Source organism: Nannobrachium achirus (assembly GCF_963921795.1).
Source record: "Nannobrachium achirus genome assembly, chromosome: 6".
Taxonomy (NCBI): Eukaryota; Metazoa; Chordata; class Actinopteri; order Myctophiformes; family Myctophidae; genus Nannobrachium; species Nannobrachium achirus.
The window spans coordinates 38,038,781-38,064,833 of record NC_137815.1 but is presented as its reverse complement, the minus strand read 5'-3'; the positions used below and the strand labels follow the sequence as shown (position 1 = coordinate 38,064,833).

General features: G+C 43.9%; 1 protein-coding gene across 1 annotated transcript in view; it reads right to left on the bottom strand.

Annotated features, from left to right (window-relative positions):
- Positions 1-5,540: 5,540 nt before the first annotated feature.
- dnah3 (dynein axonemal heavy chain 3) overlaps positions 5,541-26,053 on the bottom strand; it is a gene marked incomplete at both ends in the record, with an annotated part of 59,483 nt that continues 38,970 nt past the window's right edge. Inside the window, 21 exons of the mRNA XM_080728202.1 lie at positions 5,541-5,894; positions 6,214-6,351; positions 6,611-6,815; positions 7,253-7,395; positions 11,576-11,743; positions 12,185-12,342; positions 13,055-13,171; positions 14,185-14,429; positions 15,016-15,241; positions 15,542-17,169; positions 17,537-18,050; positions 18,430-18,628; positions 18,737-18,919; positions 19,333-19,549; positions 19,956-20,121; positions 20,469-21,135; positions 21,857-22,000; positions 22,117-22,273; positions 23,020-23,143; positions 23,760-23,939; positions 25,477-25,771. Of these exons, the coding sequence (XP_080584328.1) occupies positions 5,541-5,894; positions 6,214-6,351; positions 6,611-6,815; positions 7,253-7,395; positions 11,576-11,743; positions 12,185-12,342; positions 13,055-13,171; positions 14,185-14,429; positions 15,016-15,241; positions 15,542-17,169; positions 17,537-18,050; positions 18,430-18,628; positions 18,737-18,919; positions 19,333-19,549; positions 19,956-20,121; positions 20,469-21,135; positions 21,857-22,000; positions 22,117-22,273; positions 23,020-23,143; positions 23,760-23,939; positions 25,477-25,771 (6,228 nt within the window). The remainder of the gene's footprint in view (positions 5,895-6,213; positions 6,352-6,610; positions 6,816-7,252; positions 7,396-11,575; positions 11,744-12,184; positions 12,343-13,054; positions 13,172-14,184; positions 14,430-15,015; positions 15,242-15,541; positions 17,170-17,536; positions 18,051-18,429; positions 18,629-18,736; positions 18,920-19,332; positions 19,550-19,955; positions 20,122-20,468; positions 21,136-21,856; positions 22,001-22,116; positions 22,274-23,019; positions 23,144-23,759; positions 23,940-25,476; positions 25,772-26,053) is intronic.

The window sequence follows — 26,053 nt, the reverse complement described above, 5'->3', positions numbered from 1 at the left end:
AGACAAACATGATGCTACGTACACACATTTTGCTATGGTAAAACGCTGAGGAAAAAGGCTACAGACACACGCACAGCCACGTATAGGAGCGGTTTACCACCGCTCAAAAAATCACACCCATCACACTAGAAAATACTGTTCCTGAAGAAACACTATTGGTTGGAGTAGCACACCAAGTACAGTATGAAGACGATGAAGATATATAGACCCACATGATGGTACAGGGGGTCAAATATCAGTGTTTGATACCATGGGGAAACCCTTGGAAAGCCTACATCATCAGTATTTGATACCATGGGAAAAGCCATAGTCATACACTCAAAGCCAGGTATTGGAGCGGCTAGTACCGCTCAAAAATAGTTTTAAACAGCGCTACACTATTTTCCCTGCCTGGTGTAGGCAGCAAACAATGAGACAGATTCATTTTCAACCTATAGGGGATGGAGCATGTGGCCTACTGTGATACCAGGTGGGAATGTTCTGTGAAGAAAGCAGGGTCTTGGTCCTCGAAAACCGCCTGACACTGGACGAGAAAGGAGTCACAGGAATCAGGGTCTTGAATGTTAATGCTCAGGGTAAATAGGGGCCTTGGGTGGGGTCACTTGTGCAAGAAGGGTGGCAAACAGGTGGCATCTCTTCCTGCTGGGTCCAATACGCATGGTCACATTGTTCATGTCATGATTTTGCAATGCAGCCAGATGTTTATAGTGGAACTAGCCTGACACTCACCCCATAAAGGCCTTCCCATAGTATCTCCGAAATGTTCGGTGAGTTGGACTTTCGGACGTGCAAATTTCCGAACTCTAATTCGGTCTAATGCTTTTCAGAAGTCGCGAGTGACGTCATTTTGTAGTCAAACCGGACCTTTTGACCGAAAAGTTCGGTTTCGGTCAAAGTATTGACAGGCCTTTAGTCAGTCTGAAAGTACTCTCAGTGCAGCCGTTTTCTGAGATGGGGTGAGGCCAAAGTGTGACTCTCGGGTGAGATTGTCCTGGTTGGGCCAGACTGCCGGTTAGATTTTCAACAGAGAAAACCCTGCCTTTCTAAAGTGTCACCAGACCCTGAATAGCGAGTCGGGCTGAAGCCAGGCTAGAGTGGCGCGGCCGAGGGCCAGCCGCAGAGTGGAACACAAAGTTACTCCAGCTTGACAGAGTGCATGGATTATCAGGCAGGAAACACAAAATACTGTGGAGTGTGGAGCTGCTACGGGAAGGACGTTGCCTGGCGTTGCCAGCCTCTATCACACAATTCGCTTTGGGAAGAGAGTCTGGGATTTCAGGAAGAGTTTTCATTTCTGGGGTTTGCCCCAAACCACGTGCCCCAAGCCTACAGAAACCACGTGCCCCAAGCATACAACCCTGATTGGCCAACCCTTGAAGCTGGTTGAGGAAATAGAATCTCAATGGATCGGTGCCAGACCGTACTACAACACCACTACCACCAGGGGGTGTTGTTGTGTTCGGTCTGGTTTATTAACCAGGCAAGGAAGGACGATCAACAGGTTACAGGCTCACCAACAGGGTTACTATCATTCACAGGGCTGGCAAAAAAACTGGCTAAAAATAATAGACAATCCAAGAAACACCCAGTAGCCTATATAATGCTCAGGAAGACTAATTAGACACAGGGTGAATGCTAAGTAACCTGCATCCCGGCCACATGAATTCACTCAAACAGAATGGTTTACCAGGCTAAATACTAAGGACAATAAACACAGAATAGGCCGAAGCTAACAGTTTGCAGGTGAAAAGGTGCAGGGTGGAGAGACAAGACAGTTAACACTACAAAGGAAAACAGTAAACACGTTGGAACATTATTCAGGAGAGAGGGGAAAGAAATCCATAAAACATAAAGAATCTGGGTGGATTTCACAAGCAAAATGCTTTATTATATTTGGGATAGAGACAAGCCGACACGTGTTTGTGCCTCTAGCCCAAATATAATACTAATAAAATGTACATTGAGTGCCTGGACCTGGAATCCTTTTCTTTTGAACATATTTATTTCCTCCCTCCTGAATATTATTCCCACGAGCACTGGTGATTTGAAGCATACCAGTAGCACTCCTGTAACTTGTGTTTTCTACTTGAGAACATTACTTAAAAGTAAACGAAACAGAATGAACAAAGGATCAAAAAGAGGCCTTGACGTCACGCATATCGGAGGAGACCGAGATGTGAACATGCTCCCTCAATGACAAGGGACTACACTTTAGTCCCTTGTCTACTCTAGTCACTACAGTATATACACTACATATATATACACTCATAAATAAATTGGGAGAAAAATAAAAAATATTCAGGAGTTGAGGTCAGTGGCCTGCTGGCAGGTGTGCTATACGGATCTCCCCTCAGGGGCGATGCCGTAAGACATTGAAGTTTATTCTGTTTTAACCACTTAAACCCTATGCTATACAGGTCCTTGTACAATAGTGAAAATAGCTGATCTACAAGTTCACTTGTAGAACTGCTCTCTTTGCAAAATGCTCACCTATTTTCACCTATCATGACATGAATCTGGATGCTAGAGTTCATGTGGTTAAAAAAAAGAGGCAAAAAAGACCAACAAATATCAAAAAAGACAAAAATAAAAAAGACATTGATGTTACCGTATGTTGTGTTGTCGTGGATATTCTTTTATAAAACAAAATCAAAAACCATTGTTGCGTTGAGGATATCTTGTCATTAACAAAAAAAAATACTGTTGTGTATGTATATTCAGGTATTTAAAAAATAATTGGAGAAACATTAACCTTATGCTGTGTTGTGGATATCATGTTATCAAAACATTGGCGTGGGCACTGACATACATACAATAATAAGGATCTAGGGGAATGGTTCTCAAAGTGGAGAACAGGGACCCTAAGGGCTCCTTGAGGGGTTCCAAGTGGACCCTCACAGGTCTGTAAACCGAACCAAAAGGACCCATTTGTACACTCTCAGAGTTATGGGGGTCTTTGAAATGAAAAGTTTGAGAACCACTGATCTACAGTAGGGTCTGTGTATGTCTCTCTCCTGTTGAGGCCTTCACTTTCAGTGCCAGAAGTGGAGTCCACTTGGATTGGATTGAACTTAGCAGGTTCATTGGCTTCAGTCTTTAACAGAATCTGGTAAGGGTCTGTGGCTGCCTTCATGGTGTCTCACGTCTTGGTTCTACCTCCAGGGTGATGGCCTTCGCAGTACGGGGTTTTACAAAGGTTTGCTTGTTTCCCCTCAAGACGATGCCCAGAAGGTGGGTGGGTGGACTCTCTCTGGACATCTTCCAGCTGCTTGTCAGAAAGGGTCATATGCTCTGCTGGTCGGGGGGGATATTTGTCAATGTCGAAGGTGTTCACTTGGCTCAACCTTCACTTTGAGGTTGGTTGGGGGGGGTTCTCACAAAAGGATCTTGCATGTTTTCACGGTTAATGTCTCAATGTCTGACTAGTCGTCCTCGAGGTCGACGTCTAAAGGCGCTCATTTAATTTGTCTTAAAAATCTGATAAAATGTCTGACCTCTTTGATGAACACTCTAAAGGTTTGGTCCCTCATAGCCCTGTATCCCATAGTCAGCTCCTCGCTTGTACAGAAATGGATTAGGTCACCATCCTTGTCCTTGTAGAACATCGCAAATTCCATACCCTTCAGGATGGAGAATTTATCAGCAACCTTTGCGAGCAGAAACTCGTAATTTGTGGCTACATCGCACTCTATCATAAAGGAGCGAATCTCCCGTGGGAGATTGTTATGTCCCAGAAAATAACCTTTCACTTTAATATCCATGATATGTGTTAAGGTCTCACAGTGCACGCTCTTGCTGCATCGCACTGTAATAAAGTGTACACAATAGAGAGCTCAACATCCATATGTAGGCCAACCAAGCTGTGGTCTGACGTCACCTAAAACACAAACATTTACAATCAACACTGATTTGCGCAGGCATGTCCTGGATTTTGCCCACTGCTTGCTGGCAGAGAATCCAGTTTCACATAATCTGACCTCCTTGTTGAGCGGTGCTAACCTCTCCTACATCTGGCTTTGTCTGTTTGTACGTATGTCCCGCCCTATCACACATTGGCCAAGCTTTGTGGGGCGCTTAATGAATGAATAAATAGCACCGCTCACTTCACACTGGGTGTGAGTTTTTAAATACTTGTTTTATACAATTTTATCCCACGATTTTGTAACCCATTTTTCACCCAGTGCCAATTGCCTATGCCTTAATCCTGGGTGCTGCTCTCCCTCTGCCAACCTGGGGGGGCCTCGAACTGGGCCCATGCTTCCTTCAGTGCATGAGGAGTGAGAAAGCCGCTTCTTATCACCTGACAGGGGGGAGCTTCCCCGGTTGGATGTAACGTGGGGAAGGAACACGCTATTCCAACCAGTTACTTTCCCCTCCATCAGGCGCCCTGGCTGGCCAGGGGGAGGCATTAGAGACTACTATAGGATTACTGCATGTTTTTTGTGAGGGTACCTACCCTAGGGGACATGGGGAGAACATGCAAACTCCACACAAAAGGGCCTTTTCGCCAACCCCACCTAGGGTGTGGGCACTGATGACACGGAGGAGAGAACACACCCCCAGCATCCCCCGGTGGGAATAAAATCCAGGACCTTCTAGCTGTGAGGCGACTGCGCCACCGTGCCCCCACCCAGCATACATATTCTGGCGGGAACAATAGCAAATAGCAAAAATAACAAATGTACAAACTCGCAATGCGAGCTGTAGAGCTTGTATTTTTGGTGAAGACATTTTGTGTGGAGGAAAAAAAACAGTCAGTACAGTACAGTTGCAACTCAGGTATGTTTGAGTCTTTAAAACGTGGACGTTGTTATCTTCACACATGCATTTATCAATTGTATGTTAATGCATGAACCTGAGATACAACGAAACAAAGCATAATTTATCTACAAAAAATAAAAGTATATAATTTCCAAATATAATCCCCCATTTCCTTTTTTTATTCAAATTAAATTAAACTAGAAAACTTGCTCTTCTGAGCACAGGTCTCCGCAAGGTCAGGTAGGTTATTATAGGTTATAGGCGCTATAATATGCCAATGTGAAAAGGGTGCCATGTCTTCTTTGGCCTTAGTTAAGTGTTTAATCAGACAAATCGATTTAGCTGATTACCAAAAAAGATCCATTCGTGTTGATTTGTTTATATATATACAGTAAGACATTTTAAACGATTTACATGAGCAAGATTGTCGGTCATTGGTTCTAAAGATCGGTTTTGATACATTTACGGTTAATAGGCTCAATGCAAAGCAGCCATTTGAGAGTGTACAGGGGTTCTCAAACATTTTAATTTCAAGGATACCCATAATTCTCATAGTCGCTCACGGGTAAGGGGCCATTTGGAAGAGCCACACTTTGAGACCCAGAGACCAGAGTCTACAATATCAGCACCCCTGACTCTGTTTGACCAGAATGGAACAGAGGCTTGATTAGTATAATTGGTAAGACCTGTGATGGAAGAGAGGAAGAGGCCCAATGTCTTTCTAATATGGCTGCTGTGCATTCAGCCTGTGAATGATGCCCAGCCCTACTTCTGGGTTCCTAGTCATCTAGCTGGCAGAGACAGGCCACTCCTCGGTTAATCCAGTGTTTCTGTGGCCTGTCCGAAGGCAGCTCAATGGACAGGACATAGTTGGTAGAGTGACCCGTGGTGGACAGGGTGCCTCTGCGGGCGCTGGTTTTGTAAACTGGGCACACGTACATGTTCTGATGCTTGAACTTGGACGCGTCTCCAGGTCTGAGCCAGATGATGGGCATAGCGTGAAAGAGGATCTTGGGGAGAGACTCTCCGATGACCATCTTCTCTCTGTCCCAGCGTGCGCCCTCCATGAACAGGCCCCTGATATAGGCCCCGTCCTCAGGTCTCTCATCCATATGGGTCTCTTGTTTGGTCACCTGCATCATTCAATATGGGATAAATGTTGCAAAAATGAATGGATTATTGAAAACACAGAGGAAATGGGGAGTCATACAGCAGAGGTTCTCAAACTGTTTCATGTCAAGGACGCTCAAATTGAGATATATTTGACCGCAGACCAAATACACATCATCCTGTCTGTAAGATAACGTTGTGCCAGGGACCCCATAAAAGAAGATTTGTGATTGTTAAGAAAGCTTAATAAGGATAAACCTATTTTTGATGCTATATTAACACATTTTGCTAGGGTACCCGGAACCCACTTTGAGATCCAGTGTCATACAGTTTATTACTTGCCTCAAACTCAAAGCTAATGTAGTCAATGGGGACGGTGTACTTCCTGGCAAAGTTCTGAGACACTCCAGTAAGAAAGGACTGGGTGAAGTAGAAGCCAGATACCCAGAAGACTGCAGGTGGGCCATGGTCTATCCATTCCTGTAAAAACATACAAAGCACATACAGTATTTATACCAGTGCGAGTGGTTGTCAAATGTTTTCATGTCAAGGATCCCATGACATGTTTGTAAGCAATAATTACTATCAGGATACAGAGCTATTTAACACTTTATCAATCCCCCACCCTCTTTAAATAGACATTTAAAGTGGCCACACAACTAAGTTAAATTATTACTTGTATTACTCATCATACAGTATGTTCTATTAAGTTCAGCCAGGTCAGTAACATTATTATTACCTGTAGGAATTGCAGCCTGGCCAGGAGATCAGCCACGTAGCTCCCCAGCGGCTTGAGGGAGGGGTAGGACTTGGCTGCCCACATCGCGGGCACCTTGCCCACCAGCATACTGCTGAAGACGTTCTCAAGTTCGGATGACATCACCACCTGACCCTTCAGAGCCTTGCGCATGTTCACCAGACTGACACGCACCACCTGAGTGAGCCTGGAGCGAGGGCAGACAAACACCTCACTGAATATTCATCATGACCAAGAGACCTGTGTTATTAAAGGAGCGCTTCACTCATTTTCAACCGTCTCTTCATATAATTAGTCCTCATTAAGGCTCATTAGTTTTTTCATAGTTTTTGTTGAAGCTTAGCTCTTTCCAGGGGCACCACATAAATCACTTCACACTAGTTGTGATTTTTTCATTAGTTATTGTACATACTGTACAGTACAACATATCTACAAGCTCACAACACCCATTCAACCATTATCTTTGGATAAATTAGTACTTTTCCACCGCCATATGAGTAAAGTCTCGGGGGTGATTTGTTGATTTCTGGAACACAGTTCATACTGTATATGACGCAATCTAAGATTTGCCTATGGGAATTCCAATAAAAAAAAATAAAGCTGTGATTGAAACCCTGTCAGCACCTGTTGAAGCGAATGAGCTCCTGCCTCAGGACGGTGTTCATGGATTCCTGGTATATCACTGGGTATTTGTCCATCACCATCTGCAGGTCAAAACCCGCCGGCAGCTTGGACAGGATGTCCTCTGACAGCTCATCCACCACTTCCTTTAAGACACAAAAGGATTTATTCATAATGGTCCATGACACAGGTTCCCATATTCTTCAGGCCATGACCCCCCCAAGATAATCTTATTTGAACTGTGGACCCACTCACGCTGACAAACACTTGGAATTGTAGGCATTACATTTAGTTTGACTCAGCTCCACGGATAAATATTGTGAAAATAGCCGATCTACAGGCTCACAACGCCTTGCAGTGCAAGGCGTTGTGAGCTTTTTCTTTTTTTTTTTTGCTTTTTCACAATGAGCTTTTTCACAATGTTTGCCTCTTTCTTATGTAATATTTGACAATTTACCCAGGGGGCAAACCAGCCTTTTTTTAGGAAACCTGCATTTGCCCCGACATACAAAGTTGTCCACCAGAAATATTATCTATGACCCAGTAGGATCACAACCTATATGGACAACCCGGTCAATTTGTACAACAAAGTCCAATATGGCCGCCTTTAGTTTTAATGGGGGGTGAATAGGGCAAAATGTTAAACTGAGGGATATTTCCACGAAACTTCACAGGTTGATCAATGGTATACATATGAACATTTTTTGTATTGCAAGTTTCCATGAAATCCAATATGGCCGCCACAATATGGCCGCCATAATGTAAGGACCCAGAAAATAGGTTTTGCCTAACTTCTGAACCAGATGAGCTAGAAACGCAAACTTGGTGTCTATGTCATGGTGTCTGACCATGGGAGACTCATTGGAATAGCTAATTTTATTATTGGGTGTGTCTGGACCTTTATTGTGCATATTTGCAAGATGGTGGACTCCCAAAATAGAGCTTTAACATAATTTCTACCATGATTGTTGACTGCTTTTGCAAATACAAGCAATATGAATCCATTTGCTAAGATTTATGGCACAGAAGGGACTTATACCTGTATTATTCTTGAGTTTGCATGTTGTCAAAATGGCTGTAAACGAGATATTATATTTCCTGTCCGATTCTATACTGTATGTAGTTGTAGCAATGACTTCAGATAAAATCAGAGACCAAAACAATGCATCTTAGAAATTATTTTTTAATTAAAAAAAAAAAGAAAAAAAGAGAGAGATTATCTCAATGAAATTAATGCAACTGCCTTTTTGGGTCTTTCACACATAGACATGCACATGCTTTCCAACAACTTCAGCTTCAGGGAAATTATAATGAACACATGATTAAAACAGGCTGCATTATAATGCAAATAATTGCTAGTCACTATCACTGTCATGTGTACCTATCCTGCTGCATCTTGTCTCCAGTCCTTGGCAACGACACCCCAAGTAGCATGCAATTCCCTTCTTCGCACATGAACAGTTTTTCTGGCAGCCTTTGTCTTGATACAGCTACATGATATTGCCTTGTCCATTGATATAGGCCAGGCTGGCTCTGTAGATGGACAGGGGACTGCCTTCCCATCACTGAGAGACCATCCATATTCAGTGAAGCAAGGGATGTCTGGCTTCGCGATGTGTGCAGTTTTATCTATTATGGCTGCTAGAGCAGCTCTTTTCAGGTGCAGGCCAAAGGCATTTTCTGTAGGTGGCAGCAGCTTCAACAGGGTTGATCGGTTATTTAGGAACTTGTACACTCTCAGCTTTGCCAGGTCAAAGTCCTGCGAATGGTCAGCTTTTGATGCATATACAGCTATTGTGAGGTCTCTAGCCTGATTCTTGACATCCTCTGAGAGGGAATAAGAGGAATTTTCACCAAACTCCTGAAGTGCAGGGAGATCTAGACCCATGCTGGTCTTGAACCATGCCTTCTTTCCAGTGAAAAAGGGATAGCTGGTGGTATCTCTGCCACTCAGGCTGTGAATAAAGGGCAGGGCACGACACTGTGCGAGTCCAAGGGCTGAGACCAAGTGATGGATAGGAAGATATGCATCCTGCTCTGTTCTCACCCACAGCTCTGGAAGGTCTAGGAAGTGGGTGGCAGCATGATATAGGCACATGGTGATGATGTCTGTGTCACTAGCATGGATGACAACTCTGTCAACTTTGTGAGCCTGGACACTGTAGATGGTGTGTAGAATTACCCTTGTGTCGGCCTCCTGTTGTGTTGACTCTAGTGCAGGGACATCAACAACACACCCCTCCTTGATCACCACACTCCTTGTCTCATCTTTAAATCCTCCACTCAGGTAAAGATGGGTTGTACCAAGAGCAGACTTAAGTGTCTCATTTTGACACCATTCTTCACAGAGGAATCTTAGAAGGTTTGCTTTGTTTTCAGAGACAGCAAAAAACTCTTGAGGATCAGGAGCTGTATATTGTGCAGCAAAAGTGTATGACATTGGTCCTTTCAGAAAGGTGAAGCCTTTGGAGCAATCGTTGAACGGTACCAACGTCTGCTGTTAAAGGATGTGCCTATATCATGCTGGAAAGAAGGCATGGGTATAGATCTCCCTGCACTTCAGGAGTTTGGTGAAAATTCCTCTTATTCCCTCTCAGAGGATGTCAAGAATCAGGCTAGAGACCTCACAATACAGTAGCTGTATATGCATCAAAAGCTGACCATTCGGAGGACTTTGACCTGGCAAAGCTGAGAGTGTACAAGTTCCTAAATAACCGATCAACCCTGTTGAAGCTGCTGCCACCTACAGAAAATGCCTTTGGCCTGCACCTGAAAAGAGCTGCTCTAGCAGCCATAATAGATAAAACTGCACACATCGCGAAGCCAGACATCCCTTGCTTCACTGAATATGGATGGTCTCTCAGTGATGGGAAGGCAGTCCCCTGTCCATCTACAGAGCCAGCCTGGCCTATATCAATGGACAAGGCAATATCATGTAGCTGTATCAAAGGCTGCCAGAAAAACTGTTCATGTGCGAAGAAGGGAATTGCATGCTACTTGGGGTGTCGTTGCCAAGGACTGGAGACAAGATGCAGCAGGATAGGTACACATGACAGTGATAGTGACTAGCAATTATTTGCATTATAATGCAGCCTGTTTTAATCATGTGTTCATTATAATTTCCCTGAAGCTGAAGTTGTTGGAAAGCATGTGCATGTCTATGTGTGAAAGACCCAAAAAGACAGTTGCATTAAGATACATTGTTTTGGTCTCTGATTTTATCATTTAGTCATTGCTACAACTACATACAGTAGAATCGGACAGGAAATATAATATCTCGTTTACAGCCATTTTGACAACATGCAAACTCAAGAATAATACAGGTATAAGTCCCTTCTGCGCCATAAATCTTAGCAAATGGATTCATATTGCTTGTATTTGCAAAAGCAGTCAACAATCATGGTAGAAATTATGTTAAAGCTCTATTTTGGGAGTCCACCATCTTGCAAATATGCACAATAAAGGTCCAGACACACCCAATAATAAAATTAGCTATTCCATTGAGTCTCCCATGGTCAGACACCATGAAATAGACACCAAGTTTGTGTTTCTAGCTCATCTGGTTCAGAAGTTAGAGGCAAAACCTATTTTCTGGGTCCTTACATTATGGCGGCCATATTGTGGCGGCCATATTGGATTTCATGGAAACTTGCAATACAAAAAATGTTCATATGTATACCATTGATCAACCTGTGAAGTTTCGTGGAAATATCCCTCAGTTTAAAATTTTGCCCTATTCACCCTCCCATTAAAACTAAAGGCGGCCATATTGGACTTTGTTGTACAAATTGACCGGGTTGTCCATATAGGTTGTGATCCTACTGGGTCATAGATAATATTTCTGGTGGACAACTTTGTATGTCGGGGCAAATGCAGCACACCTTCCTTTGCCCCCTGGGTAATTTGGCCAATTTGATGTTAAAAAGGTCTTAAAGGCCATTCAATTGTAGCTTTAGAAATGTGCAGCAGATACCCAGGATACACTTATACTGTATGTTGGTTTGTATACTGTAGAGTCAGAAAACAATGTTGCACAATAAGTTAATCATCTGAGGACCCCCCAAAATAATTTGGGGACCCCCTTGGGGGTCCCGACCCACAGGTTGAGAACCACCGCGTTAGTATAATTGGTAACCTAATCATCTGGGGACCGCCAAAAATAATTTGGAGACCCCCATGGGGGTCCTGAAACCCAGTTTGGGAACTGGGTTTCCACCACTGGTGGGCCACGAGGGTATGGGAGTTAAAGTCCTTCCGGACAGAGGTAACGATATGTTAAGTGAAAACATGTTTTCGAGCCTCCAGACCGTTAGATTAGATGCTAACCTGAGGGGATTTAGCCCCGCCTGTAGACTGTCTAGGCAGAGTCAGCAGCACTCCATCCAGTAGCTGATTGGTCTCTTGAGTCTCTTTAGTGATGTCAGCATTGCTATGAAGCCCAAACACACTGGGGTCTGCGCTGATTGGCAGATTGCGTATGTAATCAACATAAGTCTGGAATAATAAAAAAAGACATAAATGGAAATTATTCAATTATTATTAGTGTCAGAACTTGTCCATGTAGTCACAAAGTTTACATGTTGTCAACAGTGGTTGACAATAACAAAGTATTTACTTTTACCCCACAAATGCATTTGTGTCTCCACCCGGAATCAATGGGGGTAAATGTATTAAAAATCTAATTATTGTCTTAGAAATGCTATAAAAACAAACAAACAAAAATATTATTGAACCCAAGTCTCCATGGGGTGAGTAATCGTTTGAAGAAAAGTCATTTTGGGGATGAACTATTCTCATAAGTATTTTTCTTTTTTAGTTTATGTACTTTACTTGATTAGTAGTATTTATGGATACTCTTACAGTATTACATACTATGAAATGATGATAACACTGCATGTTTTATGTATGCAGCAACTGGGGCCTTGATAATATTACCTGGTAGGGGCCGTGAGGAGGGACATAATACATGTCTTCCTCACTCAGGTAGTAACGCTCCTGTTCAATCAGCTCCTGACTGTAGAAGACTGACAGCAGGGACAACAGCAGGCGCCTGTCTTTGTCATCTGTTACCCTGCCACCATAATTGCACTCACCTAAGATAGAGTTGAGGAGAGAAAGAAAAATTATGTATGTATGTACAGTATGTATGTATGTATGTATGTATGTATGTATGTATGTATGTATGTATGGGTTAGGGTTAGGGTTAGGGTTGTGATGATGTTTTGTAAATATTCAAGATACTTTAATTTATTGACCAAAGAGCAAGTCAAAATATCAAGGCACACCTGAGATTATGAATAGCTAATGGAATATACTCTAATTTCACTGTGTCATACGGTTGTTGGTTTTTTGGTTTGGATCGTTTAAAGAGCAGAGTGACTTGAACATTCTACCCGACAATAGTCCCTGGAAAAAGGAACAAAATTTGAATGTTGATAACTTCTAACTGGTGCAGTGAGTGAATGACTATGACTAAATCCGCAGACGATATACCAACAGCAGATTCATTTTAGTAGTCAGTAGTCAGAAATAGTACAGTACTTCTGTAGTGAGCAATAGTAAGGAGGACCAACATTATGGATATCGGGTTGAGAAAATGTCAAGTGAACCCTAGTGTCCCCTATTCACAGAATGTGATAATTTTCAGCAAAAATTGAAAAATAGCAAAAATAGGCAAATATCCAAATTCAATGTGATAGGTTGCCATCAGCAAAGAGGTTTGGTGTAGAGATAAAAAAGGAGGGGGTCAAGTATGGAGCTCTGGGGGGACATGGTTTAAGTGGTTAAGAAATAGGATAGGCTTACCGGTTAGGTAAGTGAGGGCCTCCAGTGGAATGTCATCATACTCATCCAGGAACATCACAATCTGCCTCATACTGATCCTCAGGTCAGACTCATTAAACTCATAGGGGATATTCCAACCTACACACAAAACAGAAAACACTTTGGTACGGTGTGACTCTGTACGAGTCTAGCAGTCTATTAGAGGGTCTTTCTCTCTGTCCGTCTGTGTTATGTGTCTGTCTGTGTATCAGGAGCAAATCTCACAAACCGCTAGCTAGACAGAGAGAGACACATTTCTTTTTGAGGGAAGGTTATGGGGGTTCATATCATAGATAGGCCTACTGTATGTCATAGATGACTGATGTCACAAGCTGGCCACGTGTACTTAAAGATCCACATTGGAGCCACTCCGTTCCTATGTGGATCACAAGATCCACACAATATTTTTTTTTACTGCATATTTCTGCAGCCGTCTAGCTGTGTTTAAGAGTCTGTGTCTTTGTCTGTGTGTCCGGAGCTAATCTCGCAAACCTCTCAACCGATCAGCACACACATTTCTTGCGCCAACTGCCAGTAGGCCACAGAAGTACTATCCCACAGATCCACAAGAATATATATTTGAGCAGCGCTCCTAGAATCAAATCCAATCCAATCCACTTCATTTATATAGCACATTTCACAACTGAGGTTCACAGTGCTGCACAGAAAATCATAAGCTCAATACACTGTATAAGGAGCTAATTGAGCGGTGCTCCTGGAAAGAGCTAAGCTCCAACATCTGTCTCCATTTGGTAACATTTTTACACAGAGTTTACTCAGAGCATTATACAGTGTAGAATGGGGTCCCAGAGATTATTCATTTAAATCGAATGGGGGTCTTTGGTCTAATGCAGTGATTAAAAGGACCCCCAGTTTGGTTTCATTAGGACATGGACCACCATTTCATATGATTTGACTGTAAAATCCACAGTGCAAATCTAACTCTGAGAGTGTACAAATGTATGCTTCTGTACCCTCTGAGTTACAGGCCCTATAACTGTCCATTTGGTTCATAATTATGAATCACTAAGCTGGGGACCACCACCTACAACCCCAGGGTCCCCAGAGCCCACCTTGAGAACATGTGGTCCATAGAAGTACATCTGCCTCACCCAGAGGTCCAAAGTTCCTCCTCTCCTGCACCAGAGCGTGGAAGAAGGTGAGCCCAAACAGCAGCTTCTGCCATATGACTTGTTTCTTGGAACTGCAGAAGAAGGCAGGGTCGGAGATGGGGTCGCTCAAATAGGAGCGCAGCAGGTTGGCTCTCATTCCTCTGGGAGGCTCGTTGGTCATCTTCACTCCATTCTGCAGGATACTGACTGGGAACTTGTCCGATGGATAACTGGTCAGCCATAATCTGAGAAGAGGCATTATTTCAGTGGTTCTCAACCTTCTCTATCTGGATCAGAGATTAAGATTGAAAATGCCAAAGGTGTTTGTGGGCCCACCCATCTGACTACTAAACGCAGCAGCAAAGTTGTGGTCAGAAGGGTGGGCCGTGTGCATTTTCAGAGCATGTTTATTTTAATAATCAATCTCAATCAAATGTGTCCTAGCTTGATCAATGGAACTAGTGAAGTATACTTCAAGTTCCTATTTATCGGCATCACAATTAAAACCTTTTTTTTTATATATGTTGATCACTATAGTCTCATGTCTGGAATGGACGTGGAGGGTGACATGACTCCCGCAGCTGTCCGCTTTGAGTAAATGAGGAAGTGATCCGCGGTGGAAAACGAGTGATAAATCATAGCGATTGTATAATTATAATGGATAAGCCTAAACAAACCAGTTCACATGAACAATACTGATGTAAAATAAGATGTCTGAACGGCTACATATATTTATGTACAAATAAAATGTTGTGAACCACAGTTACAGGGGGGCTAGCCCAGGCTTTTCGTCTTGAAATGCCTGGATCCCGAGGCTAGTTGATCACTGACCTGAAGCTGGGATGGGTGTTCTCTGGAGTGATCGTCTCCTCACAGATCCTCTCTAGTTTGGGCATCCAGCTGGTGGCCAGGTGGCAGTTTTGTAGTAACACCCAGGTGCCCTTTTTTAGGCCGCTCTCTATCATGCGGGCTGCTATGGGCCCCTGGTCCTGGCCAAGGGAGATGGTTTGGATCTTACTGCCACCCATATCCAGGTCATCAGCAAACTTCAGCAAGCCTGAAGGAACACAATTAGTTAATGGCGTACTTTTAGGCAATTCTGCAAGGGCAAATCATCACTGTCAGATGGAAACCTTGTCCAGAAACTTTCCTTTTTATTGTTATTTAGTAAATTAGTGAAAAAAATTAAATAATAATAATCTAGATCTGCTATTTTTACAATTGTGCAACACTCTTGTTGTAGGATGAAGTAGGGCATCAATTTACGAAAAAACAAGGTTTCTGCCCGGTAGCAACAAAATGCGTCAAAGTCTCTGTACAATGCAATTTAAGAGACACGTTTAGTGTGACACATCACCTGCTGTTGGATCAGATCCCGGAGACAGCACAAAGATCAGAGGAGAGCAGCAGTTAGAGTCATTATAACTTCCTGCCAGGTCAAAGGTGGGTGGCTCGATGTAGGCACGCCCCATGTTGCCTACTATGAATTCCTGCACTGCCGGCACTAGCTTGTCCGGCCTGAAGCACCTCAGCACCACCAAGCGGTCCATCCCCACCAGCGTCCTCCACTGGTCTGGCAGCTGCTCCTCGTGGGGCTTTCCCGAATCGTATATCTTCTTCCACGTGGATATGTTGTCTCGGACGTGAGCGAAGAGCCCACCCAGGTTGATGAGGTTGGAGGCCCTGACGATCTCTGACCAGGATTTGTCGGAGAGCCACTCCGGGGCAGGGTTGGGGTGAGGGTTATCCAAAGCGATGCCACCGGTGAGCAGGAAGCGCCAAACCAGGTCGTCCACCTGGCCCTTGCCTTGCATGATGCCAACGGTTAGCAGCAGGGAAAAGAGCACCTTGTCCTTCTCAAAGAGCGAGCGGCAGATGTTGTTGTAGATGCTGCGGGTGAAGTGCTCGACAACGTTGCCAATCCTCTCAGCCAAGTCGTCGCTCTTCAAGCTCTGAGCGATGGACTGCAGATAGAGGTTGATAAACCAGGTGAGCGAGTACTGGTACATAGGCTCAATGTTGGCCAAATCGGAAATGCAGAAGAAAAGGATGGACGAGTGTTGAGCCACAGGACGGTAACCCATGCGGGTGACGTCGATCTCCTCCTCAGTGACACTGGTGATTTTTTGTTTCTCCGAGATCTCTTCGGACAGGACCTTGGAGGAGGATAGGAACTTAATTGCTGTCTCGTCTTCTAGTATGTTCCCCTCAGAGGAGGAGAGCACTTGGAGGATCTTATCTTCAATCTCCTTCAACTGCTTGTTGTTGGCAGCACTCTCCAGAATGAGCTGGTTCTTCTTCTCTTCTAGCTCGGGTTTCTCCTTGGCCGCTACAATGCCCAGGAGCTGGTCCTCCAAGCCCTGGGGGGTGATCATGAAGTTCAGCAGGCAAACTTTGATGGCCACTTCTGGGAGGTAGTGAGGGTTCCGCAGGCCGGTGGTCATGTAGAACACAAAGTCTTTGGAGTACTCCACAACGTTCTCCCCTAGCTTTATGCACTCCACACCTTGCTGCTTGAAGGTCTGCTTCAACAGCACAGGATCAAGCACGGCATCCAGTTCTTCCCCGACATTCTCCAAGAGAACCGGGGTTCCAAACTGGATGCAGTTCTCCAGGGTTCTCATGTAGTTGCTGTCTGAGAGCTTGATGACAACTAGCTTGTTGGCCTTCTCCATGTTCCTGATCCACTTGTTGGCCTGACGCTGGGGGTCAATTATTAGCGGCCAACGGCGGGAGTTGGACACAATGATGCCATTGTCTGTGGAGAAGGAGTCCACGGGAAGCCCAGCAATCTGCCATTGTCTGACGGCCACCTGGTTTCCCAGGGTGCTGCTGAGGCTGAAGTCTTCCGAACATGGTATTTGTTTCTCTTGGCATAGGATGTGCCACTCCCGCTGGCACTCCACGCGATAGTCGACTGCAAAGGCCCCGAGATAGGACACGATGCCAGAGGAGAGGAGTACGTCACCGGTTAGGTTGGCGTATCTACAGACAGGAGACACAGAGATGGAGCCTATGAGGTTAAAGCACTGTTTCCCAATCAGTGGTTCAGGAACCATAAAAAAAAAATATATATATATATATATATATATATATATATATATATATATATATATATATATATATTACAAATATATATATATATATATATATATATATATATTATTTCATCACTAATTCAGCCTGAGAGAGAGTTGCGAGTCTGATTCTCGAGTCCGACAACCTTTGCTGCGTGTCTCTCTTTCCCTTTCCTGTCATTCTCAACTGTACTATCCAATAAAGGCAGGAATCTTTAAAAACTAAACAAAACATGAATAATAATAACACTATAATTGTAGATTTTTCAACATACCTTATTCCAAGCAATTCTGCAGCCTTTGTCCACCTGTCCTTCTCGCCACCCAACCCCCCAATCAGCTTCTCCGCTCTGACCAGCTTCTGGGAGCACACTTCAATGTTCCCCTCCAGCTCTCTCTTTTTGTCCTTCATGGCCTCAAAGGTGTCATTCAGGCTCTGCAGTCGCTCCTCCACTTCCTTCAGCTCTGCTCTCTTCACTGCCAACATGTCCATCTGGACGGCGAGCTCAGCCTCGGCCTGCCTGAGCCTCTCCTTCTTGGGTGCCACGACCTTGACGACCCGTTCGTACACCTCCATTGCTCTCACCCACTTACAGAGACCCTCACAGGCGGAGGACACGGTTTTGATGATGGACGGTTGAAAGTCGGGGTGCTCGACGAACTTCTCTCTGATTTTCTTGATGGAGGCAGCGGGGATGTTGTCTTTGTCGTAGGCCTTGAGACCCTCCAAGAATTTCATGTCTCCCAAGAGCTTCTTAGAGGGGCCCCAATAGTCCTCAATCATCTTGCCTGAAACACAAACATGTCACATTTCTTTTTGATGAGCCAAGGTTGATGTTAGATAAGTTCAATATTTCTTAAAAAAGTGATAGCTCTGTATTCTAATTGTGTTTCCGTGTTCAGTAACAGGAGTCTCTACGGCTCTTCTTTTTTTTTAAAGATATATTTTTGGGCTTTTATTGATAGGACAGACTGACAGGAAATGGGGAGAGAGATGGGGAGTGACACGCAGCAATGGTAGTCAGGATCGGGAATCGAACCAGCGACACGCTGTCAGGCTACACTGAGCCTATGTGGTATGCGCGGATGCGCCTGGACCGGTAGGTCAGTGGGCGCCCCAACTGTATGTGAGCATAGGCCTACTTCTCCAATATTCAAAAGATCATACCTGAGCCACTGGGATCAGGTTTTCTCTCGGGTTTGATGCCCTTCATGACACAGATGGACTCCATAACTAGCTTGACCAAACCCGGGGGGTTGGTCATGGACTTGACCACTGTGATGTCTGCAGGTTTCAGGGTATCCAGAGCCTCCAGGGCCGCCTCCAGAGCGGGCATGGCCTCGGCCAGATCGCCCTCACACTCATCCTGAACACAACCAGCACACAGTACAGTACTTGAGTAAAAGCACTTAATTTATTTTCCACCACTGCCGGCATGTTATTGATCCGGAAATAACGTCCATGTCTAATTAACCTTTATAGCTTTGGCCGCTGCAGCCGCTTCATTGGCCACTTTTTCGTCAGCAGACACCAGCTCCTTCTTGGCATCCACCTCCACCGTCTCCTTCTCCACCTTCAGCATCATCTCATCCGTCTCGGCCGAGGTCCGGATGAGCTCTGGCTGCAGAGCTGTCAGTTCCTGCTGCATCACTGACACCTGTGGACAACATAATGAATCGTTCAGTAATTCAAATAAGACATTGAGTATAGAGTTTAACGTCAATGTCTGTGATCATTGTGCCTATGTGTGTAGGTGTCACCATCTTTACAAAATATACAGTTTGGTCATTGCGAGTGGAGACCATATATTATAATTTTATTAATAATGAAATAATATAATGAATAGCAGTCATCCTATACACGTCGTGGTGATTTCGAGCAAATTGATGTATTATTATACATTATGTTCATGTGCAAGGCACTTGTCACTTTATCACTTTCACCCTTTGATGGCTGGCAGCCAGCAGCACCTGCCATGATTTCAACAAACTCCTTACCCGCACTGTCAAGGATCCAAGGCATTAGTCACTGCCCTAGATTATATTGAAAAGGCTTGTCAAGCTACATCACCTGAGAAGCAGCAAACTCAAGTTTCTGTAGGCCAACAAGGTAGCGGTTCCTCATGGTGTTGACTTCACTCCTCTTGGTGTTGAGCAGGCTCTTGAAGGTGAGGATGAGCTCCAGGTAGGAGGTGGGGGTCACATAGTTGTGTCTCCTCAGTCTGCAGTAATACCTCTCAGAGATGTCCCTGACACTCGTGTGGAATGTCTTACACATTTCCACCACCCTGAGGATCACAAGAAGAAATATGCAGTACGTTACATGAAATCAAGATCCTTTCACTTTCTCTCCTCACTTTCTCTCTCCCCCTCTCACTACTTTTTTCTCTCTATTTTTTGCGCTTTATGTCTAATCTCATGTGCAGTTCATACCTGCTACTTTTTAATGCTATGTATACATGTTCATAGTTCTGATTTCTCTTTCGACCCCTACACTCCATTTATTTTATTACTGTTATGCACACTGTCAGAATGAAATGTTAATCATGGACCCCGGGTAGAATAGCTGCTACAATACCTACAGCCAATGGCAATCCAAAATAAACAAAACATTTGCCGAACTGATTTGATCACTAAAGTGCAATCTATGTCTGCTCTAAAATGCTACTAAGGTATAAAAATGTCCATCCTTACTCCAGCCTGACATCACTTTCCAGCTCCACGTCCTCTAAGAACTTGTGGGCCACCATCTCCAGGGCATCACTGGGCCAAGCCTGGAACCAGTCGATGGTGCAGCAGTTGATCAGGGACGGGAACATCCTGAGGCGGTTCCTGAACGCATCACCGATGGGACTCATGGCTGTTGACAGACAATCGCCCTCCCAAATTACACATAGCTTAATCTGGACTATGTAAACCCTCTATGGGTTTAACTCTAATGTCCTAATTCTGGGCATGTCATAATAGGCCAATATTCCACGTAAATAGCTGTTCTACAAGCTTGTAGATCAGCTATTTTCAGCATAGAGATTTGCTGTAGAAAGTAAAAGGAGGGGGGCAAGTACAGACCCCTGGGGAACCCTGGTCAATGAAGTAAATAAGGTTTAAGTGGTCAATAAAACTTGACTGTGTTGTAGTAGTACATTCTCTCTTCTGCAAAAGATCAAAATGTAAAAAAAGAAAAAAAAAGAAATCTAAGATGCTCACCAAGCACAATGTGAAGGTTGGCCCTGACGCGGTCGATGAAGAAGCTGTACATGGAGAGTGGGGTGGCGTCAATCTTCTTGCCCCCAACCCGGGCGATGCTCTGCACCTTCTCAATGATGTCTGCACGCTCATCGGCCGGGAAGATGTTGGGCACGTCGCCCGTGTTCAGCAGCATGTTGATGTCCTCCACCATCGCCTCGTCCTTGATCTGACTGTCACTGAACAGGAACACCAGACGCTTGCCCTCGACGCCCGCTTTGAGCATCACCCGCTTCAGGTCCTCACGCCACTCCGCCACGCCGTAGCTCTTGGTCAACTCAATCTGGAACAGGTCGTAGTCGTTGATGAAGGTGCCCAGCTTGGTGGCACTCCGGCGGCCTGAGCCACCGATGCCGACCAGCAGCAGGTGCCCGTTGTCTTGCTTCAGCACGCGGCAGATGCGGGAAATGTGCTCGATGGCGAACTTGAACATGACCAGGGACATGGGTGCCTTGCTGCAGTTGTTGAACTCGTCCAGGTAGAATTCCATCACTTCCTGCAGGGCGCGCAGGTCCGTGATCTCATCATAGGCCTTGGTGTCGGTGTTGGGCTTGGCGTAGTCGCCAAAGAACAAGCTGCGGATGTTCTCGTCCACCACCTTGCCATCTGGGCTGAGATGGCACAGCAGCTGGTCGAACGTGATGGGCGACAAGTATAGGAATAAAACCACAGGCAGTAGTCAGTCCAAGGCTTTGTTCAGACTGCAGGAAAATCCAATTTGTTTCCCCAATCTGATCTTTATAGACTGACTGTCCACACTGTTATTTGCAAGTGGGATTTGTGTATTCAGACATCGCCAACCTTTCTGCTATCTGCATTGGTTGTGGTAACAACATAATTACATAGGTGTGAGTAGTGTATTATGCCTAATGCGTATCCTATCCTACAAGCTAATAGAATGGCTATCTAGACGTCATCGTACGATGAGGTATAAATCATACTTCACTTTCTTAAAGACTTGATAAACCCAATCTGATTCCAATCTGGATATGTCTTTTGCCGTGGACTGAAGACTCACCTTTTCAGACTCCACCTAAACCCTCTACCACTACTGAAACACTCAATGACCATGACCATACATGAAGCTAGTTAGCATTTGTTTTTAGTTTTTTTAGAACCTTTTTTTCTTGACAGATTATATTGTTTTCTAGATAGATATTCATTTGCATTTGTTATATTGCTGTTGATGTACTGACATATTATCTTGTTTATTATTGTGATGTTTTAAAAGCATTAAAAGCATCTGCTAAATGCCTAAACTGTAAACTGTAAACTGTCAGAAATCACATTTGGGCTGCCAGTCTGAACATATCTCAAAAGTAATCCAACGTGTGTTTTTATTATCTTACCTTATCAATGCTCTCCTTAAAGAAAGACAGTGTTCTCCCTTTGATGATGTTGAAGAAAGTTGCCCTGTCCTCAGGACTGACGAGACGGTCATAGAACACACGGTACACCTCATGGATCCACAGACGGATCAACTTGTCTGCCTCCTGGTCGCACAAAGCACAATAACTCGAAACAATCAATCAACACATTTCAAACACAAAATCAAGCTGATTGAAATCTAATGGTCACAACATTTATTCTGTCTTATGGTCAAGCTCACCTGCATGTGTGTGTGCGGAGCCAAAAGGACACCGCGGATCACTCTGGCAAAGTCCCTCAGGTTGAAGATGTAGTGGGACTTGGACGGGGTGGGGAGGAAACTGTCCATGGTGTCCTTATAGACAGCCATGGTGGCCTGCACCATGATTTTACCCAGTCTAGAGAGAGAAAAACATTCATTCTCTGACCTAAAAGGTCACACTTCCTGGTCCAATATCAATGTCACTGTAATTATACATTCAAACAGGCTCATGATGTTTGGTTTTAAAGGTGGTGCAAGTGATGTTTTTAGTCTCTCCAGCTTTTTAGATAAGAGAAAATAACTGTTCATGTCAGGACACCAATGTTATCCAATCAGAAATGAGAACAAAGGTCATGTACAGTATCAGGTTAAATTTAATAGGGTTACTGTTTCAATTTTGTATGCAAATGTTTCGCTTCATCACTTCCAATCTCAATTGTTTATCCTGTATCCTGATTGGATAACACGTTGCCAAAGAGCTGGCGAGTTACTGAACAAACATAGTAATGACAAAAACATATCACTAACTTTAACATGCTAATACCTTTCTCATGGGAATCTGACAATTTTCTTCATTTCTTCACAATGGTACAAGCTTATAAAAATATCCACAAGTCTTGCTGACAAGAGGTGAAAATGAAACAACCATGGCACATGAATGCTGTTGACCACATCAAGCCAGTACTTTTGAAACAATTCTCCATAAGTAAGTCACACACTTACAAGCTTCAATCCTCTCTCATCCAAAATGGAAAAGCAATATTTTCAAAATTTTAAAGCCAGAGCCAAAGACATTGTTGCAGTTTGATGAAACCTCAAAAGAACCAAAACAAATAAAATGTTTGAGTGACATCTGGACAATTAGAGCAGTTAATGAGTTACCTGTAGAAGGAAGCGTCAAAGCCCTTGCTGAAGTGCCAGTCGGTGATGGAGGTGAATATTTTGCTCAGTGTTTCGTCATCAAAGGAATCAATAGAGACGATGTTCAGGTGACGAGTGAAGCGGCCTAGAATTCATAACAGTTTGTCAGTAACGTCACACTAATCTTAATAACATTAACCTTACAGGAGAGTAAACCCTTAACTACTTAGACCCCAGCATCTGTATTCTGGGTAAAACCATCGCAGATAATTAGCCGATCAAGATGCAGATTCGAAAACTATGCCTCACTAGTATAGTGAGGTACAGGTCAACCAAGTGTGGGGTTTAAGGGGTTAAACCACTGTTTCCCAAACACTGGGTCAGGACCCATTTGTGGGTCGTGGACACATTTTTATGGGTCCCTTAATTTTTGTTTCCTACATTTAGTTTTTAACTATTATTATTTCAAAACATTTTCAAAAAACATTCCCAAAAAAGCAAAGATTTTCATGATAAATGCAATGATTTTTCCAAGTGATTTAATGAATAAATAAATCTAAAATCAAAGAAATTCCATAAATTAGAAAACAAATGTTTGATAAGTGAAACTAGCCAATCTACAAGCTCACAACGCAGCACGAAGCGACGCGTTGTGAGCTTGTAGATCAGCTATTTTCACTAATTTAGGTCCCAGACAAAGGGCAAATTTCTCTTTTGGTTCACAGGCTATGAGGTTTGGGAACCACTGGGTTAAACAATACCTGTAATATTATTCCTCCCACCCCCAGGGGGCCCCATAGCAGACAATAACAGCACGTCCACGATGTGCAGTTTGGAGTTATCCTTCCTGTCGTACCAGTGGCGGTGGTCAATCCACTGTCTCAGCAGCTCAATGGGGGGCTGAGCCCCGTAGATCTCTTTAGCTGGCATGTTAAGGTCATCTGCATGGGAGAGAGAGATCACCTGTTACTGTATGCATGAAATGAAAGGGTAGTGCACCATGCATGCATCCAAATGCCCAGGTGCAGGACAAGCAACAGTTCACGCAAAAGAAAGTATAATGTCTGCATGCTGGTACTTCAAGCTTATTTATTTACAGTAACTGTGTGGACTTTATTCTAAGAGATCATCTGTTAAAGGTAGGGTAAGTGATTTCATTTAATTCAAATAATAACAAAATGGGTCTATGTTCTGATAGTAGTACTAGTTACTTGCACACCAATTCCCACCCCCACTCTATCCTGATTGGAGGAAGGCCCCCACTCTATCCTGATTGGCGGAAGTCCTTATATGGACCAAACACTAGCACTGGTAACTACGTAGTACTATCAGAACATAGACTAATTTTGTTATTATTTGAATTAAATGAAATCACTTACCCTACCTTTAACCTTTGCTTAGTCCAGTTGTTCTCCTCTGTGGGTCTCAGGACCCAGAGCACAGCTTCTAGCAGTCTAATCAGAGACTAACAGCGTATCAATAAACTAGCAGTAGTTTTGGTACCCAGGACTGGATTTGAAAACATTTAGAATGGTCTGACAATATAATATAAGCGTGTTAACTTACAACCACAATGTTACAATTGCATTTCGCAGACATTATTATCCAGACTTGAATTACAAAGCACAAGGTCAGAGTAAGTGGCATGAACCCTAGTCAACTATAGGTGAAACGTGTTGTGACCTGTGTACATTGGCTGCTTTTGCTTTAAAACACCATCCCATGACTAACAGCTCATCCGCACTGCCCGCGAGCGAGCGTTCTGACGGCGATGTCACGTGAAAAACCGTACTCAGATGGAGCATTGTCCATTGCTTTGCGATGTAGCCTGAACCAATCAAAAAATAAATAATAAAAAGTGTTTGGGGGCGGGACATGGCCATTTACCTCTATGGACATGGCTGCGAAACCTCGCTCAAATAGAGACTGCGAGCGAAAAAAGGAGGGGTGGACGACGTTGCGGCATGACGCATTGTCGCTCGCAGTAGGTCAGGACGGTCTCATTGAAAGAAATTTATTTTAATGAGATTCCATCGCTTGCATCACGTAGCTCACGTCGCGGGCAGTGCTGATGAGCTGTTAGACAGACAAAAAAAAAAAATCATTCTGTAAGTACAAGGTAATACGGAGAGTAAGTAAACATCAACCACACATCTATCTACAGTAATTAATATACAGTAGCATCTGTGAACAAGCAAATATACACCTATTTGAACAAGTAAAACACCATAATGGCGAGTGGCGACCGTAGGGGCAAAAGTTATCAAATAATGTGTTTTTCTTTAATAAAGTGATATGAGGTCAATGAGGAGGCATTTATAAACAAAATGATTCAATTCATTTAGTAACTGTCTGTACAGCAGTGCTGTGTGACTGTCTACGGCGACAACTGCACATGCACGACAAGAAGGGCTAGGTGGATGAGGTATCAGTACTGTAGTACAGTACACCTTATCCAAAGCAAATGATCATCCCTACCGACATAGACGATGCATTTCTTTCCCATGGGAGGCCCAAACATGCCCTTTCTCCTGCGGTCCAGCTTGGCCATGATGATGTCCTGGGTGTGGTTAGCAGAGGTGCGGGCGGAGAAGTTGATGCAGATGGGGCTGTAACGCTCCTTGGGGAGTTTCATCAAGAAGCTGTTGTTAATGACTGACTTCCCGGTGCCGGTTGGCCCCACAAATAGCATGGGAACCTCGTGTGTCAGGTACGTGTGTAGGAAGAAAAGCTGACGCGCCGTCTCTGTGGTGGGGATGATGAGATCTGACACCTGGTGAGGACACACAAGGATTATTATTATCATGGCGACAAGCTTAATTAATTGACGTTTCATTGTGACATGTTGCACGATGACAATGTTTTTTCGTAGTTTTTCTCAAGTGACATTGACCGTACGTACGTACGGGTCCATTTGGTTCCATTTGTACACTCAAAGAGTTACATTAAGACAGAAAAATTTAACAACATACAGTAGACTGGTGGTCTAGGGATAAAATAATCTTATCAAATGGGGCCCATGGTCTAATGTAGTGGTTCCCAAACGTTTTAGCTC